Source organism: Grus americana, chromosome 3, assembly GCF_028858705.1.
Source record: "Grus americana isolate bGruAme1 chromosome 3, bGruAme1.mat, whole genome shotgun sequence".
Taxonomy (NCBI): domain Eukaryota; kingdom Metazoa; phylum Chordata; class Aves; order Gruiformes; family Gruidae; genus Grus; species Grus americana.
In genome coordinates this window covers 106360530-106382452 of record NC_072854.1, presented here as the reverse complement: position 1 = coordinate 106382452, position 21923 = coordinate 106360530, and the positions used below count along the sequence as shown (strand labels likewise).

General features: G+C 38.8%; 1 protein-coding gene across 8 annotated transcripts in view; it reads left to right on the top strand.

Annotated features, from left to right (window-relative positions):
* The window catches only part of ENAH (ENAH actin regulator), a 101496-nt gene that overhangs the window by 63664 nt on the left and 15909 nt on the right, over positions 1-21923 (top strand). For 2 of the 8 annotated variants that reach the window (XM_054820100.1, XM_054820099.1), the window contains exons 1-7: positions 2796-2915; positions 14195-14514; positions 15737-16537; positions 18683-18990; positions 19259-19398; positions 19811-19865; positions 20171-20219. In XM_054820100.1, the coding sequence (XP_054676075.1) occupies positions 2848-2915; positions 14195-14514; positions 15737-16537; positions 18683-18990; positions 19259-19398; positions 19811-19865; positions 20171-20219 (1741 nt within the window). In that variant the 5' untranslated portion in view covers positions 2796-2847. Of the gene's footprint in view, positions 1-2795; positions 2916-14194; positions 14515-15736; positions 16538-18682; positions 18991-19258; positions 19399-19810; positions 19866-20170; positions 20220-21923 lie in introns of those variants that run through there. The other 6 variants (XM_054820097.1, XM_054820098.1, XM_054820101.1 and 3 more) reach the window with 3 other exon arrangements.

The window sequence follows — 21923 nt, the reverse complement described above, 5'->3', positions numbered from 1 at the left end:
GCAAAATATGGGTTAGTGCTGTAGGTTGAGTGTCTGGGATATGGGTATATGAAATGGCAAAGTCTTCTAGGACAGTGCTATCAGACTGGGTCAAGTGAAAAAAGCAAGGCCTTGGGCTGTCCCAAGCATACTGCCTGTGGTGCAATCCTGGACTATTTTACCATCAAAATATTCCCAGGAGATTAGCTGTTCCCTTCCAGAAGGGATGCTGGAAGCAATTTAGGTCACATGCCCTACAGATGCAGGGAACGGGATACTTGAATAAATAGAAGTGGTCCAGATTGATGGTGTAAATGCACTTCATAGCTTTCAGTGGTCACTGGAAAAATAATTTAATGTTGGGTCTAATTGTCACAAAAGTTTTTTCTGTTTTGATATTTTTCATTTAGTTTGTTTATGTAAAGGGGAGCAGAACCAGATTGCTAATTTGGGATTAAGTCATATATTTGATAAACTAGCTAGATGTATTGAACAAAGTATTGACATAAAAATTGGTCATATTTGTCCCATCTCTTTTCTGCAGTATTTTCTTAAATCTGAGCAGGGAGCACTGTATCTGAAAAGTCTCCTTTTTTAAAAACAAATAGCAGGAAGCTCATTACAAATCTGTTTGTTTGATGTGTTTACGTGCAAGTCTGCTGTCATGATAAAGGTCTTTTATATCACTTCCTTTTTGACAGACTTTTAAAAATCTTTTTTTCTTTTGATATTTTTTCTGTTCTACAGTAATGGCTTTTAATATTTTTATTTTCTGTCTGTTCCTTTAGAAGGCTGTATGAATTGAAATTTATAATGCTGAAATACTTTTCAGGGAAACATTGTAGATAGATGTCTCTAAGAAAAAAGTGCTGCCCCATATTAAGAGTTCTGAAAGTCTCTCTTGAAATTTTTTGTGTGTAAAGGACGTATTATTAGATGGCATTGTTATGGCTTCACTTTCTCATTCAATCAGTGTGCTCTACTTGTTTTCATCTAATACAATGTCCTCTTTGAAGTCTGGTCCTGGTTTTGATTTGTTTTTCCCCTAAAAAAGGATAGAGAACTGGAATGAGTGTTTACTCGTGTTGCTAGCCAGATTGTCTGTGGAAAGACTATTGCTGTTGTGTCATTAAGCCTAAGAAGAACATGTAATTTTGTTAAAACATTTCACAAATGCTTCTCCAGTCTCTTTGCTACTGTAACTATATGGCTATAATAGAGTTCAATTAACTCTAAGCTAGAACTTCACTTCTGTAGTAGCTGCCTTTCAGCTTTCGGACTGTAATAACAATAGTCTTACCTACCATAATGTAGATAGGAGTGAATAGCTGGGAAGAAAAGGTTTAGGTATATCTTACTTTTAACATATCTACAAGTGACATTTCCAGTCTCAGTAAAGGGTAAAGGCAGTGTGGGCAGAACTGAGTTCTGTGGGGAGCAGTAAGAATGCCACAGGGAATGCAAGAGAAGGGACTAAATGTTACTGTGTAGGAAGGAACACGGGGTTTGTGATGGATCAGTAGAAAGGCAGGCTTGGCTAAGTCTGTTGCTTGTGAAACGTGTGTCTGTGGGGTGGAGCTTTAGTTTAAGATGTGGCTTGATACTAGCTGTCTTTAAGTGCTGGTCTCATATCCCTCCCTTTAAGTGTACCCAATTCAGTAATGTTTGACTGACTCTCATATTAAAGTAGTTCAGGAAAATATTTTTTGAAATGATTTTAAGCCTGAGGAAAAAAAAAAAAATCTGCTTACATAAAAATGAAATGTGAGAAAGGGACCCTGTGGAGGTCATCTAGTCCAACCCTCTGCTCAAAGGAGGACCAATTTCAAAGTTAAATTATGTGGCTTGTAGCTTCAGGGTTTTCCTGGGCACAAGTAGAAACATTTCCTCAGAAATGTTTTACCAAAGGAGTGACTGGTGAAGAACGGCATATTAAAGAGAGCTTTTCAACTGACCTGATGTTTTCCTTTACTTTTATAACTGGTGTTCAAGAATCTTGGGGAAATTGGGAACTGAGATCATTGTCAACAAAAGTGTATTATTTTGGTTCAGAGATTTTTTTTCTCTATTTTAGAAAGGATTTAGATGCATTACATTTTGAGTAAAAGTGCTCAAGTAGTAATATTACTTTGTTTTGCTGCAGAGCTTGTTACTTGAATATTTGCATTGTTCACTGTGCAGTGATGACAATCTGTAAAGTCACTAGGACCAGATGTACGATCTAAAACACTGAGGTTTTTATGAGGCCAAGATTACACATAAGGCAGTCAATGAAATCATTTTGTCCGGTGAAATCATTTTGTCTGGTGAATTGATAACTTTGTTACTTTCTTTTAAGAAACCTTAACACATGGTGTATGTTTTCCCTTTCAGGGAGTACTTGAAGATAACTAATTTTCATTAACTTGCATTCATTTAAGTACAGTAATAACAAGCTTTTAAACACTCCAGCTTCCATTTTCGATCCTCAGAAATGAAGGGATTTTTTTCTTATATGGGTTATTTTTCACTTTGTCAGAGTGGTAGTCAGGCAGTGTTTATAAAATCCACTGTTTGATAATGAGCCAACTTCAGTTGACATACATATTTGTTAATAACTTCAGAGTTACTTAATGTCAAATACCATTTTAAAATATAAGATTAGTTCATGGCGTGCCTCTGTGTGCTACTCGTGCATGTAAATTTACCTTCTCTTCCAGCCACGATAAATATATTGTCAGGCATGTGAGTCACTGAGTTGGTATCTAATATGACACTTGGGAATTTAATGAGTTAATGTTTATAAATAACTTCAAAATCATTGCTGCTTCATAAATAAAGAGACCAGGAGCACCAGAAACAGAGAAAGTGTATAGATTGTAAGGAATAATGAAGGTATACAAGCCGCCTGCCGTCCTTCAGGGACGTAATGGACCGAAACTTGACCGACTCCTGTCGTAAGTACTCGATGTTAGAAGTTCGCAAAATGCAACAGTGGAATATTAGGGAGTTTTGTAATTGTTAAATACTATGAGTTTGCTTATAGTTTTAGTTTATATCATGGATTGGGATGGTAGTGTTAAAGAAAACTTGATGCGTGACTGTGCTGGAAAGTAGTAGTGATATTGTGGGTTTTTCATAACATCTTTTGGGAGGCTTCTTAGTTTTAGATAGTACAAGTTCAGAGGCTGACAAGGGCAGCAGTTTCTTATTTACTGATAGACTTTAAGGAATGCTTTTTATTTTACAGATTAAAAGTATTTTTTTTCTGAGACATTGCTAATCTTAACTAGGGTAAAAGAATTTATATTTTTTCCCTGTAATTATTACATATGTAATTCCTGAGCTGTTTTGAAAACGTGGAAATACAGAGAGAAAAAAACCTGCATCCCACAATTCAGTAGCAACGTAGCTAAAATAATTTAAAGGAAAGTTTGCCCGTCTCTTTGTGTCCCTAGTAGCCTGGTTTCTACTGATTTCCCACAGCCTGTGACCTTTCCCTAGTTAGTAGTCAGATCTACTGTTTGCAGTTTTCTTTGGCTTTTGAAATTGTGCCATTTATCCGACAGCTTATTTTGAGGAAGTAGCATTTCTTTAAAGGCATATGAATTGAGTAGATCATAACTAAGCAAACAGTTCTAATCTGAGATGAGCATATGAATATAATGTAAGAGTTGGCTTTTTGGGTTAGGATGTAAGAGTGGTCAGTAGAATGTCATATGATTGTATTGTGTGTTGTGCGTGAAGTTTATATCCCAGAGACGTGGTTTAGATGGAATCCAAGGGGGTTTTTTTAATGCCTAAGATAAGGATTTCTAACAGGTCAAAGTTACATCAGTCTAAACTTTTCAAGTTGAGCTTGCTGAGGTAGTTTCATGGGACAACCTGTGGCCATTTGAATCTTTCCAGTCTCTGCTTCCCATAGTAGGATGGGAGACAAAAGGAGACAGAAGCAAAAAGGCCCATCAGTGTTGTTTATCTCATCCTAAAGACTCAATTTTTTTTTCTTGCCCTCAAAGTTTCTGGAAAACAAGAGTTCTAGTATAATAATGACTTTTTTTTTTAGTGTTTCATATTTTCTTTCCATTCACAGTTTCTTCCCATTCACGGTAAAGTTTTCCTTAGTTCTGTCAAGTCTAGCTTTCAGAGACTTAATAACTGGCTTTATGGAGAGGTAGTGGGTGCTGTCTGGTTACAGTACTGAATAGCTATAGATGTTGGGTAACACTGACGCGTTTAGCAGACTGAGAAGAGCACTCTTCCATTAAGCAGTCTTTTGACTACATTGGCAAAATTGCTGCCTTAATTGCTGCAATTGAATATGGATGTTGTTTGAAAGATGGTTCTGACAAGTATCTTAGCTAACACTTTTTCAAATGTCTCTTTGAAATCTTACCCTTTCTGCAAAATTTTCAGTTCTGTGGGGTTTTTCCTGTTTAATGTAAAACATGAAATTGGGATTAGAAACTGTTCTACATTTTTCCAGATTTTTGATTAATGTTGTTCCCTTTTATGAAATTAGTTCTGTCCTGACCATATTTACTAGAATACCGCTAACAGAGTTGCCATTGGAAGTAGATTTTTCTACTATTGAGAATCTTATTTTTTTCTAAAATTTGATGTGCACAGATGACTTCCTGCAATCTGGCTTCTGCCAGATATGTAAACTAACAGAACACTTGAATTTAATAAGTTGAAAAGATGAAGGTGAGGAAAACTAGGCTTGATGAGGTTTGATCAAAGAGCATTAAGAGATAGATCCCTTTCTCTACTGGAAATCTTGTATCTAATAACCGTTAGGTTTATAGTTGCCTCTTCATGTCTTTGTCGTGGTGGGTGGTTACAAGTTTTTGCTTGACTGATAAAACCTAGTTTTCTCTTATTTTCTTATTTCCAGCTAATGCGGTTTGAGCTTTTAACATAAAAGCTTGTTGTTAGACCTTAAATCCCTTTTGATCAAGGAAATGAAAGCCTGTTAGTTTGGCCTTGCTAGTGTGAAAGGCTTTAGAACTACTTTTGAAGAAAAGAATAATTAACCAGATAAAACACAGCACGGTAAACTGTACCCAGATAATATTTTCTTTTGGAAAAGCAGAGAGGCTGTTCATGCAGTGTTCCTGGGCTTTAGTAAAGTATTTGACAGATACCAAGAGGGAAGTTCCTAGTTAAGTTGGGAGAGAGGAGGATTGCTGTGGAAGCGTGAGGAGTGTAGGAACAGGCAGTTCCTCCTGCGTCATTGGGGGATTGGGAATGATCAAATTTTATTTGGTGTTTTGCTGAACAAAGCAAGTCCCTTGCTGCTGATGCAAGTTGAGATACATGAGTACAAAGAACAGTTGGATGATGTTGCAGATCTTAATGATCAAAATGGAATGAGAAATAATACATAGCTGATGTCCTGGTTTTAGACATTTTTAGAGGGGGAAAAAACCCAACCTGCAGACGAAATACTAGTCTTTAGGATCTCTTAATACTAGTGTACAGGGAAAATCAAATTGACAGTGGAAGTGTTATGTGCAATGGTGATCAATCAGGGGAAAGCTGTTTGAACATTGGAGATAGCTGTAATGATTTCTAGATTTGCGTAGTGTTTCAAAATCATGATACACATAGTTAAATGCCTTTATAATTTTGCATTAAATTAAGTGTAAAGTGTTCTTTGATACAAACTTCAAAAAAAAAAAAAAGACATAATTGAAACAGTCTGACCTTTCACTGCTGTTTAAAGAACCAAAGGTCCACCACTGTTGAAAGTGGAAGAAATTGCCAGTTCCAGAGCATGTACATAAACTCGACTTCACAAACCTCTTACCTTTGAACAGTCAAACTTTGCGGATCTTCTAAGTGTCTGTTTCTTGCTCATTTTATCAAGTCGACTAGCTCTACTCTGGGATTCTCTGAAACGATGTACAGTATGCTCAGAAGCTGTCTGGACTGTCTAGCACTTAAAAAATGTTTGTTTAATAGTAAATAACTAAATAAAGCTAACTTGTTAAGAGTTTTTGTGAGAGCATACAGCGAGAGTTCAGTTTAGATGATGCAAAGTGAGGTTCATGCAACTTGAGAGAGCTTAGGAAGTTGCAGAGGTTAAATCTTGATCGCTTCTGCTGAGATGTGTTATTGGTGCATCAAATGTACTTTTTATTCATGAAGACTCTCGGTCTCAGTGGAGGCTGCCTGTGTTTGATGGAAATCTGCAATGTATATTGGCATGATTTAGACTTATTTTTTCTCTTTGCAAATTAATTATGAAATTTGGGGGAGGGGGGTGTTCGTTCCATGGTACAGACACGTTAATGTGTAGGCCTTGAGATGCATATTTAGTAGGTTTACTTTTGTATTTCTTTCTGTAAACAGTTGTAACGGGGATAATGTAGGTCGACTATATCTAGTTAAATTGATGTCCATAGAGTGCATGCAGTTCCTTGCAGTCACAAGGTAGCTGCTCTTCTGTAGACGACAACGTGCTTCACATGGAGCTGAGGTCACCCTGCATCTGGTGCTGGCGCCTCTAGCTCAGCCGCGCATTGTGTAGCCTGTTTGCAGCCAGCTGCTCTATTTGTTGCAGTGACTCAGTGGTGGGAGGAGGAGAGCCATCATGTGAGATGTATTCTAGTAAGTAGCGACTGTTGGATTAGATAATGCTATCTATGCCCACACGCTGGGGCTTTCAGCATTTTAGAATAAAACTCCAAACATTACTGTCTTGTTTATTGCTCCATAGATTGAGGCAGGGTTAGAGGAGCTGGTGGAAGAGCTGGGAGCAGCCCTGAAAGCCTAGGCATACCGAGACTCTAGGACTGGAATCATACAGACATCTTCTCATAGTGCTGGTCATCGCAATGCAACTTTTTAAATTGATGAATGTACCTTAATGGTTAAACATATTTTAATATTTATTTAATTGGTTACTGTAAGTGTAATGGCCAGATCAACACCACAGTTTGAACTCCATTGGTTTTTAGTGATGAATCCAGGTTTAATTATAGTTGATACTATACACTTACCTTTAGAACTTTGACATAGTAGCATTATTCCTAGATTTCCTGATATGTTTGGTTATAAAACTTACTTTCTTTTAAAAAACCCAGTGAAGCACAGAATGCAAGATGCGTACATTGTTGAATACTTTAGTATAATCACATTTGGTTTCTTGTACAGAATGTCTTAATGGTAACTTTCAGAATAGTTAGTGCAGGATATATTACTGCAATGTTTTAAGCTAGCAATAGTCTAGCAAGCTTCGTGTTGCCTTATGTGTGTCATCCTTGTGTCTGTCTTTTGCCATGCAACGTTTTGTTTGTTTGGTTTAGATTAGGCAACAGCACAAGCAAGAAACTATTTTTCAAAAAAAGCAAAACGTGTTGTGGGGGACAGACCTGAAAATATCCCCTGAACAGAATCTGTTCTATGATTTTTAATTGCATGTTATTTCTTTAGTGGCTTTAGGGGATTTGGGGGGGGGGGGGGGGGCATCTTCTTTCAATACCCCCGCGCGTGCGTGCCCCCTCCGTTGTTGTACCTTTAAACAGACAAAACAGGGCTAGTATTGATCTGAGTGATTTGATGCCCTGCTTTGACACCAAGTTTTTCAGCCAAGAATGAATGGAATATGAAATTGGTGTGTTCATAAATGATGACTAACAGCTGTCAAATACTATGTATTATCTGCCTGCAGCTGACCTCTTCACTCAATGCAGTAATTACTTCAGTCAAGTCTGTTCCTCAAGATATTTTGTTTTCTACAGGCTTTGTCTTGGATCTTTGTTTCCTACAGTGAGTTTTAAAGTTAAATACTTCAAACCAGTTTCTGTTCATCTTTGGAATGTCTATCAGCTCAGTGCCTGTTGAATTTGGATATGATACAAAGATGCTTTTGTCTGTACTGTTCATGGAAATAACCTCTGTTTTTAATGTATCTGGCTTCGTGACAAGAAGCCTTTTGGGTTTGTGGCTGAATTCTGTTATTCGGGTTGATATACGGTCTTCTCGGTGCAGTTTCCTATCATCTTTTTAGGAAAAAATTTAATGGCTTGATCTCACATCCAAGAGCAAAGCAAGCCAGTGTTCAAATCCTCAAGATTTATGTGAATGTACAAAAAAACTTCCATCTGAGGAAACAAGGTGACCTGCCAGAGCGGACAGCTATTTGCTTTCGCAAACAGTTTTAGCAATGGATTTGTTACATGTAGGTTTTTTCCTCTTGGTGCCCTTGTGACAGCAGCTCTTGTTTTTTGACAGAGTGAGACTTGCTGAGAGGTACTTTCTCTGGTGGAAGGACAGTCTTTCCACAGACTGAGCCATTTGCAGTAACTCTTCTGCAGATGACCAAGACAGGGGCTTAAATGTGAAAAGCGTTCCAGAAAAGGACATGTTCTCTCTGGCTGTTAAGTCTGGTCTGACACAGAATATTGTTTTACCAGTAAACATTGAAGTTTCTTGACCTAGTTGAGATCTTTGTCTTCCTTTCAACCCATGTGGTAATGGTCATGTTTTAAGAAAACTGATTGAGGCTTCAATTCTTTTGAATGACTATGTTAAAGTCCTTAGCAAAGGGACCAGAGGATCACCATCACTCATTCACCTCCAGGAGCAGAAGCTAAAACAACCTTTTTTTTTTTTTTTTTACTCCCCTCACCAAAATACAGGTCTAAAGGTATTGAATAATATTATTTTGGGATAGCTTCCTAGTTGCTGCATGTGATGATCTGTTGAACGTAGTGATGTTACCTACTAGTGAAAGGCATGATAGGAAGTGGTGTTTGGTATACATGAGGTGTATTGGCTTGTTTCATACAATATCAAGAGGTGAGGTAGTAGCATTGCTTCTTGTTATTCCCCTTTATGCTCTGATTCAGAACAAGATAGGAAGGCTTTGTGTGTACCTGGGTAAGCTAACAGCAGTTCTGTTTTGCAGTTGTCATGTAGGAGAAATTCTAAACACCTTCACCATTGCAAAATGTGGAGTTTTTTCAGCAGGCGTGCAACAGTGTGTACTTAACTCTGCTCGTTGCATTTTTCTCCTTGTGTTATTTCAAGAATGTGGTCGTGCTCCTGATTCTTGGCTGCTCAAAGAACTGGAGGATTAATGCTGATAGAGTTCAAAATCACAAGATAGTATTGCAAATATGATTCTTTCTTCATCCTCTGACTATACCTCCTCATACCTCTTCAATTGGACAAAAGTATAAGGGCAAGAAAAAGGAAATAACTTTAAAAGCTGTTGCAATATTAAAGTCAGTTAAATTAAAACCAGCAACAACAGCCGAACAATACCTGCCCTCCCCCTTAACACTCCAAAGTGAAGCTTCCTAAGATGCTTTCGGTGTGGAACTGATTAAAATCCAAAAAGAAAATTCCATGAGTAGAATGCATGATAAAGCCAGCAGCTATTCTGAAATTCTGAAATTCTGAAGTCTACTCTTTGAATCTAAAACCACACGTAACAGTATCTATGTTGCATATGACTGACGCGCTGATCAGTTCTATAGCACTGTCTCAACTATTCAATGTAAATTACCTCTTAGATTCTAGTAATTCACACCATTAAAATAATTAGAATCACTCTGCCTTAGCACAATTAGCATTTCACTATAAGGTAGCTTTCTGAGACATTTTTAGTACCTCTTTAGGTTTATCAGAAGTTGTCCTGGTAGCTAGATGCTGTGCTTTCTAAAGCTGAAGAATTTTCATTTGTTGCTTTTACAATGTTCTTGAATGTTCCCATGCTTTAGAACTACCGAAGTCTTGCAATTTCAGAAATGCTTTAATTGATGTGTAGTGACTCTTCTTAATCCACTAATGCTTTTGCATAATATAATGTTGATCTCTGACAAAATTTTCAAATAAAATTACATTATCTAATGCTAACTAAGCAAAACTGGGGGTTTTAATGCAAACAAATTTATCCTCTTTTTTTAATTAGCAAAATGGGTTCTTAATCTTTTTAAGCTACAACTCTTACACTTGTTAAGCTGTAGTTCATTCTTAGTTTATGAAATTCATCCTTGCTCGTTAAGTTGTGTTGAAGCAATTTGATTGCATTACTGCATCCTGATCTTTTGACCTGTGCTACTTCTGGTTTTCTATCTGAAAGGTTTATTAAAATAGTTAAAACTACTGTAAAATGTAGTGGGTTGTGGTGTGGGATTTTTTTGTTGTTTTGGTTTATTTTTTTTCCTTGTTCCTATTCTCAAGGATGGTGTATTTTGTCTCATATGTCTTACTGCATGGGAATTTTATACACTATAGAAAATGTTTACAAGGTATTTTGCTGCCCTCTCTTGGTAGAGCATTTGTATCGTAAGCATAGTGCTCAACTTGTTCATAGTTTTTATTTGTACATTTAAAAATTTCTGGGTTTATTCCTTTATTTTTTGAAGAAATGGGAAATGAAGATTCTTTTACAAAAATAAAGCATAAAATACTGAATCACTCAATATTTATTTAATTATGAGAACTTTTTCATTTAGGTCCTGTGTAGGTGAAAGTGGTTATCTCACTGCCGTTTATCTATGTCTTAGTAGGCAGTCACTGCAGTTTGATAGTGTTGATTGCTGACTGAAATAGTTTTTGCTTCAGATAAAGATTAAAGCATATAAATGCATAGGTTCCTTTTGTTATCACACATGGGTGTTGTGTGTCTTTATAGCTCTCTGAAGAGGAGAACAACCCCAGGAAAGCCTCAGGAATGTGTTCACACGTATTAGGAGAACTAGTCAACCCCAAATAAACAGTTTGACTCAGACATACATCTTATGCTTTAACTAAAATTGTGTGTAATTACATGCTCTGTAGAGACATAGTATACATTGATATACAGTCTCATCGTCTGTGTCTCCCTTCTTGTATGTAGTATATACATATATACATACATGTATGTGGATATATCCCTCACAATAGTTAGAAAAGCTTTAAGTAAAAACTAACAAAAGTCCTCACCCTTCTTGGCCAGGGCAAATGCCTGGAATACTTCCCCCTGCTACTATCCAATCCTCTGGGCATTTTTGGTTCAACAGCTTCTTGTGCATGGTGCAATTTCTGTTTTTATAAGTGACCTTCCATGTTTGTTTTTTTTCTTCTATGGGCTTTTTCCTATTCTTTCTTGGAATCACTCTGGCAAGGAGTTCCACAGTGCATCTGCCTGATGTGCAGAGGTACTCTTTATTTTATTTTATTGAGCTTTGCTATTATTAGTTGCATTGACTCTTTCCTCCCAGCTGTTGTATCAGGATGTACTCATCACTCAGGATTTTATAGACCTCCAGATGTCTTTTCCAGAATGCAGAATTGCAGCTTCTTTAGTTATTTTTTGAATGGAAACTGGTACCTTTTGAACCTTTTCAGTTCTGCCGTTTCCCCCCTTTTGAGATGGGAACGGAGATGCAGGGTTTGTGAAGCAGGATGATGGTATTTTCTATACTGCTCTGTAATCCTTTCCTAATGTGTAGCATCTGGTTTATATTTTTGAACAGAACACATCAATGAAGGGATATTGTCGTAGAACTGTCTGTTGTTACCCTAATATCTCACTCCTGAGTCAGTAGTCAACTTGTAGTCCAGTATTTTGTATACGAATTTAGCAGATTTCCCCTCTCTCCCCTGCATCGCTTCAGTTATATCTGAGTTGAGTTTTATTTGCCAATTTTATTGCCCAGTTACTTGGAATTAAAAGATCCATCAGTAGTTCTTTATAATCAGTCATCATCCTTGCTGTCCTAAATAACTTAATATTAAGGAGCTTAGTCAAGAGCACCTCACTGTTTTTCTTTTCCAGGTTGCTTATGAAAACATGAAATGGCACAGCTCTTGCTATGACTTATTGCAGAACTGCCTCGGTGACACTGCTCTTATGTGAGAAATGACCTATATTGATGTTCTGTTTCTGTAAAGAATTGAAGAACTTAAAGAAAATTTAAATATCTGGCAGCTGCTTGATTTGTTATTAAACCCAGTGAATTGATACCTTCTAGTTTCATAAACTAAATATAACATGAAATGTTTGTAACCCCAAATGCCTTATCTACATTTTAGTTTTAGCATTAACAGTTTGTCCATTTCTAGGTAGATTATGCTAGTTTCTGGCAAATGAATGAAAAAGAACAAAACAGAAGGTGCTTTGGAGTCTGTAAATGTTAACTCCTGCTCTCAATAACCTTTTAGCTACAAACATCTGTGCATCCACCTCTCCTTTACAAAAAGAGTCTAAGATGACCAAGCTGAAGTTATCCATGATGAAAAACCTATTTTTCTCTAATAATAGATTTTATCTCAGGGGAAAAGAGCACATAATAAAACTAGTTTTGTACAATACAGAGCAAGCAAAAATGTAATGCCAAAAATATTTTTAATATCCCCTTTAGAGCTTAAATGTCTGTGGTTTATATTGTATTCTCTTGATATTTTGTGGAAATCCTCTACTGGTTCCAAATATGTATCAGTCAATTACCAGAATTTTTGGTGGACTTCAGACCTAAAAATCAAGCATTTAGCAAGCTGAGCTGCGGCCCTAATTTCTTAATGATTCCGATTACAACTTTGTTATATGGGAGGGTAGGAGCTGATGGAAGAACTGATACAGGAACAGAACTATTTTGCAACTTCTGAGGATCTTGAGTAACAAGTTCAGTAAAGTCCTTTTGCTGTAGATAACTGGAACTTAATTGCTTATAGCAGTTATGAAATGTCAGTATTTTACAGGGTGTTTTTTGCTTTTTAAAGGAAAAACATTGTTCTGAAAGAGGATGAACTTCAGTAGTAATGGTGTATGAGCTGGGGTTTCCAGTTCTGCCAGTGTTTTCTGAGCATGAATAGGAATGAAATAGCTCAAGTTTCCTTCATTTTCAGGCTTCAATTTTACATGGCTCTAAGCACATAGTATAGAATTACTCGTGACCTTTCCAAATAAGATTGCCCCATGGCAGTCTATGGAAAACACATTATCTAGTAGCTTAAGGTGTCAAAATTTAGGTCTCTTTTTTGCTTTATAGTTAAAAGCTATCTGTGCTTTGTATTTGTTGAGAAGCTATCTTCAGTTTGCATCTGAAGCATGGCAGAAAAAAAAATGGCTGTGTGCTTTACATACAAGTTTTAATTTTTAAATGTCATGATTTTTTTTTTTAAACAAGAATTCAAATAGAGGATGATAACTAACAACATTTTCAGTGATAAGTACTGACAGAAACATACTGGCCACAGCCTTGAGGAGGATGTGCCTAATTTTTGTTTTAGTAGTGAGCTCTCCCAAGAGATGAAAAAGCTTTGAAAAATCAAAAAGGTATATTTTAGCCAACTAGAAACATTTATCTTTTTAAAATATAATTAAAAAACCCCCAACAACCACTAAACAAAATATAAAGCAAGATGGGCGGGGGGGGAGCAAAAGGGTTGTTTGCAGCCTTTCCTACTGTATTTTTGCAAGAAAGTCCTTTCTTTCAGCCAGCCTAGTGGCTTTGGCAGCAAGTTTTGCATGATTCCTACCCTTAGGAAGTTCTATTTCCTCTGTCTTGTTTTTACTTGTTTTCCTCCTCTCCACATCTTCCCCCTCTCTGCTTTCCTTTGCAAAGACTCCCATGAGCTGGAAATCCTGCCAGCTCCCTGCAGCATTTCCCTGGCTGCTGCACCCTGGATTGTTTTCTCACCATGTCCAGTTTTCCCCTGCCTTCAGAGTGTTCCCGTCTTGATGCCGGTTAAGTTGTATGTGCGTGTAGTAGTATGCGGGTTGAGGGACATGTGTACATTTTGATACTTCTGTAAAATTTGGATAAGTACCACCTGACTAGTTTATTTGAAAAATGTAATTTCTTTGGGAGTGGGTTTTTTCATGAGCATTTGTAATTGCTATTTCATAGTGCTTTCATTCACTGCTTTGAGTATAAAATAATGTGCAAAGAACAAATGTAACTCCGTATCTCAAACTGGGAAGATTGCATCAGTTAGTGAACTATCAGCAACAGCTTTCTATTCTTACGTCTTGAAAGCTGTCTCTCTGAATGTTAAATTAAGAGGAAATTGGATATATGATTTTTTTTTTACGGTAAGCATAATACAACTACTATCCAGCTCAGAAAAATAACATGTAGAATTAAGAATTGTATGTTGGTACAAATCCTGTGCTTTTGTTCTCGCTGGTGCAAAGATTGTTGATTAGTTTCTCTCTTCTTGTCCTCTAACAGTTGCTTGATATTTTTGGTTTTCACTTTGCCGCTTAGTCTTTTTCCTTTTTTCATGATTGTAGACAGTTGCAAGAGCAACAGAGGCAGAAGGAGCTGGAACGGGAGAGGCTGGATCGTGAACGAATGGAACGGGAGAGGCTGGAGAGAGAGAGGCTAGAAAGGGAAAGACTTGAAAGAGAGCGCCTAGAACAGGAGCAACTGGAGAGAGAACGGCAAGAAAGGGAACGGCAAGAGCGCCTAGAAAGGGAGAGACAAGAGAAGGAGAGGCAGGATCGAGAGAGACTTGAACGACTTGAACGGGAAAGGCAAGAAAGAGAACGGCAAGAACAGTTGGAAAGGGAACAATTGGAATGGGAAAGAGAGAGAAGAATATCCAATGCTGGTAAGAATTTAAAAACCGAGTGCATTCAAGTACCAGACTATTCTTTATGTGTTTGGGTGATGGAGCGGGAGAGAAGCAACAAAGGGCAGTGAGTACAGCTGTGCAACAGCAGTCAGTATTTCAGGCTTCTATTTGCTGGAATTGCTTCCTTTTTATGGCAAGAAGTCCAAGATCTTTGACTTTCCTGTCATAATTTTCCATTAACTCTGAAATTTTTTTTTTTTTGCATTATTTGCTCGCTCCATTGCCGTACTCTCTGATTGCTTGAAAAACTTGAATCATATTGGGCACCTCCAACATTGGTTAAAGTATGATGAGTTAACATTTCTAAATACCTTATCGTTGTTTGCTCTCTTCAACAAGATGTATTCTCATTATGTAATTTGGAAAAAAAAACCCAACTCAAATACATCAGGCTGAGTATGTTTATGTAGAAGGTATGTATCTACATAAGGCAAAGTAATAGTGTGAGAAATGCCTTTCAGTATGAAGTCTTGCTTAATTTATCATTGTAGTAACATTTCAGTGAAATGTATTGTATGTATTTGTAGATGTTAATGCACTGCCTGCGGAAATGTATCCAATGATAACTGAAAGCTTTCTCATTTTGGTAATATAATGGAACATTAGTCAAGCACTTGGTTGTTCTTTAGTAACAAACTCAATCTACATAAGAAGTCAGCTCATGGTAAAATTTGAGGTATACTATGTGAGAGCTAGTCGCTTTAGAGCAAAGGATTTTATCGGTAGCTTTATTCCCAGCACTTTCAAGTTTGCGATGGAGCTTTTTCTGGGGAAGAGAAAGGTGCTAGCTACTTGCTGCCTATGGTATGAGTTTTGTTAGTGGAGTTGTAAAAAACGTTAAGATCACTACACTTGCTTACAGTTTGCAACCAAACGAAGATAAAAGCTGACAAAAGGCTGATTAATCAACCCTATATCTAATTCATCTCACAGATAGGATTTGAGAAAACTTGCTTTGGAACGTATTTGTGAATTCAAATGTTGGCACAAAAATAGTTGGTAAAATTTAAAAGCAGCTGCTGATAATATGTAAAACTTTCCTAACAGTATTTTCACTTGTGCCTAATCCTCTGGTACTAACTGTAGTCTACATTTATACATTTTGTTTGAATGCTGGTTTTGTTGCTTCATTAGCTCCCTTTTTCTCTTTCTCCTTTTTTTATCCTGCCTTTGCTGCTGCTTTCCATCTTCTGTCCAGCTCCATCTTTCGACAACTCCCCGTATAGCACTCCACTTCCTGAATACTCCAGTTGCCAGCCTCCTTCAGCACCTCCTCCATCATATGCAAAAGCAGTCTCAGCACCAATGTCAGAGGCCACACCGGAGTACGCTGTAGTGACTTCTGCACCACCGACTTCCACTCCCCCTACACCGCCTCTAAGGCACTCTGCATCACGTTTTGCTACATCTTTAGGCTCAGCTTTCCACCCTGTTCTCCCCCATTATGCTACAGTTCCTCGTCCGCTGAACAAAAGTTCTCGGCCCCCTTCTCCTGTCAATGCCCCGGCAACTTTGCCTCCAAATACAAAGCCTGTTGCCTGGTCTGCACCCAGTTTTGCCCCTCTTCCCCCATCTCCTCCAGTAATGATAAGCAGTCCACCAGGCAAAGCTACTGGTCCAAGACCTGTCCTCCCAGTGTCGGCTTCTAATCCAGTGACCCAAATGTCCACGTCTCCCACAGCTCCTAACGGGCTTCCTGAAAACCTGGCTTATCCGGTTCCTTCACCTTCTACCTCAGGTCCAACTCCGCCTCCGCCACCTCCTCCCCCCCCACTGCCTTCCTTTCCACCTCTGTCACTCTCTGGACCTCAAGCTTCTCCTTCTCCCAACTCCCCAAATGCCTCGACTCCCTCATCCAAGCCTAGTGTTCTCCCTTCTCCCTCTGCAGCTACCCCTGCCTCTGTTGAGAACTCTCTAAACTCTGTGCTGGGAGACTCCTCTGCTTCTGAGCCAGTCTTGCAGGCAGCCTCTCAGCCGATTGAACCTACGACCCAGCAGGGTAAGGCTTTCTGTTATTGCTATTAATGCACTAATCAGGAATGCAGTTGAAACCAATTGGTATCGAAGCCCGTAACTGCCCCAAAGAACTCATGCAATGCTTCCGAAGTTGCAGTGATCTTAATACCACAACGAAATACCGTTTGGAAAACTGGGGTAAGGGAAACTTTTAAAGCTCTGTGGATAAGAGCTGGTGTTCTATGGCCTGTCATAAGTAAAATTCTGATTTCTTAAGCTCTCACCTGTTGAGAACAGAGCTTGTCAAATACTTGCTTGGAAAATCGTGTACTGTTAGTTTATTTGGAACATGGAGTTAATAGGCAGCATCGTTAGTTTCCTAATGGCAGCCAACATGGAAGAACAGATGTGCGGCTTTGGACATGTGAATGACCTTAAACGAGGAATAATCTGAACCACTTTGATACTCTATGTAGTTTCAAATTTAGAAAGTAGCACGTAACACCTACAGCATTTCTTTCTGTACAGTGGTCATATTTTGATATATGGCTGTATATGCGCATATATATGCTGCAGAGGGACTGTTTACAAGGGCATGTAGTGATAGGACGAGGGGTAATGGCCTTAAGCTGAAGGAGCGTCGATTTAGATTAGATGTTAGGAAGAAATTCTTCACTATGAGGGTAGCGATGCACTGGAACAGGTTGCCCAGAGAGGTTGTGGATGCCCCGTCCCTGGAAGTGTTCAAGGCCAGGTTGGATGGGGCTTTGGGCAACGTGGTCTAGTGGAGGGTGTCCCTGCCTATGGCGGGGGGGGTTGGAACTAGGTGGTTTTTAAGGTCCCTTCCAACTCAAACCATTCCATGATTCTATGATATAAAGACAAGTCTTCCTGTGGTATTCTACCAGTGTAGCTAAAAAAGATTTCAGAAGAAAACCTTGGTTAAGCAGGTGGTAGTCTTAATGGATACTCTACCAATGTGATAGAAGTGTTTTACATGGATGTAGATGTCCTTGTTAACTTGATGCTTTTATAGCGATTTAATAGATTTAGCTCTTTGTATGTAAGTCTACAGTAGCTCAGCTAAAGGTGTGGGCAGAGGGGCTTCTGGGGGATGAGCAGGCTGTGGCTTCATCACACACAAGCCATGCAGAGTAGATCCTGTGTACACCCTCTAGTCTTAAATGAAGGTGTGAGCTACTCCAGGGTGGAGTGGAAACGGGGAATGGCCTCACTTGTAGTATGGAATAAAAGCGTGCACTTGGATGGTGAGTGATGGTGAGTGATGGCAAGAGAGTTTAAAAGGCTTTTAAATTTACACAGTGGCTAACAGTAGTAGGAAACCAGGAAGACTTATGTGTGAAATTCGTCCCGTAGAGGTTGCTTAAGGTGGTTGCATAGCACTTTTAGTAGCTTATGGCAGTTTGGGTGAGGCGGGGGGGGAGGATGTGTGGGACTGTTTTCTTAGTCACAATTTCTTAAACTGTTTCTATATTGATAAAATAGTAATCATCAGAATATTCTTCAAAACGCATTTTATATTGCATATCAAGGTGAATTTAAAGCATTAGAGGAATCATAGCTAAAGATGGAAGATCTTGTTCCCATCAGCTTAAAATATGTCAGTCTTCTAAGTTGCTAATTAGTGTTTGGTTTAAATTATTGAAGTTGATTCCTGGAATGGTTTTGGGTTTTTTTTTAGAGAAAAGATTTTTATACAGCTTGGAAATAAGCGTTGGAACTCAAACAGTTCAAGGGTTCAGATGTTTGGGTGGTGTGTTAAATGCTTGTCAGTACAATGCAAAGCCACTTTGTGTTTAGCACCATTTGAACACACAGTATTGTTCCTACGAGGTATGATGTTCCTGCCTTAATTGACTCTTAATAAAAGCTTTGCCTGTTTCCTGGCGTAAGAGTCGTCTTGGTTGCAGCACAGAACCTGACTGAAGGTGTTTTGTATGTAAATGCCTCTGAAACTCTCTGATCTCTCTTAGCGTACTATGTAATATTTTTAGTGCATTTAATAAGAACGTTTCTCTCCTGCTGAAACTTGCAGTGTTTTCTTGCCTATAAAAAGGATCCTTACCAGTATTATACACTGAGCAAAAGAACCAGTATTTCAATGGAAATAAGATCTTTCTTTTCTAAAATCCTTAACATAGTCTATTTGTTTTCTTTTTGATACTAGGTGTTGTCCAAGGACCACCTGCACCACCTCCCCCACCCCCCCTACCCCCTGGCCCAGCTCAGTCTTCAGTAGCAGCCCCACCTCCTCCTGGCCCACCACCACCACCTCCACTTCCACCTTCAGGGCCTCCGCCACCACCACCACCGCCTCCTCCGCTTCCTAGCCAAGTTCCTCCCGTTCCCCTTCCACCTCCTGCTCCCCCCCTCCCCACTTCGGGATTTTCAGTGGGATTCGTGCCCGAAGAAAATCGCCCTTTAACTGGACTAGCAGCTGCACTTGCTGGAGCCAAACTTAGGAAAGTCTCACGGGTAAATACGACTCTAGTTTCTTTTTTGCAATTCCTGTCTCTAAATCCCATTTTCCTGAACTGGTTGTAATTTTTGTTCAAGATTAATAGCAGTATCAAGACTTTTGGGGTAGGCTTTAATTAATTGATAAAAAAGCATTGCAGGATGTACTACCAGCCCATCACACTCTTTATACAGTTGCTTCTTTCTCGTGTGTGAACTTTGCGGCTTTCATTAAGTCGGCTATAATTTTATTTGCACATCTGCTGTTATTTTGTATATTATGAAGGGTGAAGACTCCTCCAGTTCAAGTGGAGGAGGAGGAGGAGGTTCTGCTTCATCTAAAACAGACAGTGGCCGTGGAAATGGGCCACTTCCCTTGGGAGGCAGTGGGTTGATGGAAGAAATGAGTGCCCTGCTGGCCAGGAGGTAAGGAGCTGTTTCTGCTGTGCTCCAGCTGCTTAATCATTGCAGAGGTAGGATTTTGGGTGCCTGTTTGCAGCTGGCTAAGGATCAAATAAACATCGGCTCGCTCAGGTGGTTGCTTTGTGCAGTTGATAATGTTTTATGAATAGCCTTTTTTTTTTGAGCATAATTGAGTACTACTTCTGTGTAAGTCTTTGTGCAGCAGTAGAGGAGGGGATACAGACTTCAAGAGGAGAAAGAATTTGCACAGTCGCTTTGGCAGGAGGGCTTTGTCCTTGAAAGTATTTTGAAAGTACTTTCTTAAACACTAGTTTTCGATTATCTAGCTCTCAAGCTGTATGTGTCTTTAATTACACTAAAACTTTTCCCATCTTAAAGCCATGACGATCTTGGTAACTTTTGTCTCTGCTTATAGGAGAAGAATTGCTGAAAAGGGATCAACAGAACCAGAGCAGAAAGAAGATAAAGCTGTGAGTTGAGAAATTTTATCTACTTCACGTTATTCAGTACTAGATTATGAGAAAGGCTCTAATGGTGTACATGAGATTATTTATACTTTACCATATATATACACACACATAACCGCTATTTTGTGAAGTGTGTAGTGCTTGCACTTTTTCTACATACAATTGAGCTGAACGTTTTAAAAATATATATAAGGTGAAATAAATATTTCAACAGTTGAGATTAATCTTTTAGATTTACAAGAGTCAAAAGTGTTTTTCTTTTTCTCTCTTTCTCCTTTCCCCCTTCTTCTGTCCTCCCTTTTAATCAGGAAGAATCAGAGTCTTCAATTTCTAAGGTTTCTTCGACAAGCACACCTGGTAAGTAGCACAGGTTTGTGAACTCTGTGACTCTATAATGCTAAAACCTATTGATAAATCTCCATCAGCTGTGCTGAATTTTGGAGCCTGCCTCTTCTCCCATCATTACAGCCTGGCATTTTGCTGTAGAACGAGTACTGGTTCAGAAGTCTTTCAGAAGATGAGAGAAAAAGAACATCCACTGGAACACCATGCTTGGTACAGGGTCCTCCTGTGTCGAACCAATGGGGCTGATGCATGGAGAGCAGTTGGTGGTGAATGTGAAAGCAAGTTGTCTCAGTCATTGCAGGACACAAGCTGGGACAGTAGCTTGTTTCCTTCAAGGCAGACGCACAAGACTATCAGAGTTAGACAGAAACAGTTGCCGCTTCAGTACTTTAGTAAAGATTCCCTCACATGCAAGTGTCCTTTCTAAATCACTGTAAGCGCAGGGAGTAGAAATTCTTTAACCATGATTCCTCTGCTGAGGTATGCTTGTGGCAGAGTTTGGAACTACATAGCCAACATTGCTGCTGCAGTCAGTAAGGAAAGCTTGCCTCTCACCGATTCTGTAGTTGGCCAAGATGTATTGTCAGCATGCATATGTGTTCATACTGTAAATGCTTGTGTTACAAGGTCTCCAATGACACTGAAGACTTTCTTTTCCTGTCCTTCAGTAGTACCTCTTGTACCCTTAGCTTCCCTGGCCACCTCCCCTTATGTGCATACAAAAGGGGGAGGATGTGCCATATAACCTCCAGTTTGTCATCTGAAAAGATACTGGAAGGAAAATGACTCTGTAATGAATATACCAGTCTTCAGTATGTTCTAGCTTTCTCTGTTGATTGCTTGCCCATGTGTATACTTCTTCACTACATGATTCAGCCACTTGATGGTTTGCAGGCCTTAATATTGAAAACCACTGCTGTAGGGTGAACAAAACCCAGGTGGCCACTGCCTCTGGGATAAAAAGGAGAACTAGGAGCTCAGTGCGTCCGGATGGAAATAACTGGAAAACTGTTAGTATTGAGATACAGCCAGTAGTCTAAAGAAATCAGACCGCAAAGCAATAAATGACTTGATACAAATTGATTTTTTTTCATTCCCCCCCATTTTTTCCCCCCTCTCCCCTTAGCTTAGGAGTTTGCTTTATTCTGTTAAACACAGAGATGATGATAGCCTTGGGGAAATGACTGCTTTGGAACATTTCTTCTAATAATACAGGCCCAAAAGAGGGAAATCGAAAACAGTGGAAGTGGTTCCATTAATTGGTTGTCATGATAAGAAGCCTCATAAAACTTTTTTAAAAAAAGTCAAATGCATCCAGAGTTTTGACTGTTTCCTTCCAATGGAGAGATTTTACTTCATTTTTTGATGATGTAAAATGCTCTGGTAATGCTGTGCCTCATTATTGGAACACATCTTTAAAATGTTTAAGAGGAATGCTTGGCATACCGAGCAGAGGCCAGGTCAAAAATATGTGCAATTATGTCTAATTTCCATTAGTAATATAACTGAAATTGTTATACCAAGACTTGCTAGCATTTACCTCTTTGGCATTGCGTTTACCTGACTGATGTGCCGTTGTGGTGAACTATCAGAGTTCCACATTCTTCATCAGGAGTATGATGTTGAAACGGGAGACATTTCTTCTGTCCTGAGCTGGGGTGTCCTTGCATTTATTTTGATACATTTCAACTGTGTTAAGGGGCCATATGCTCTCTC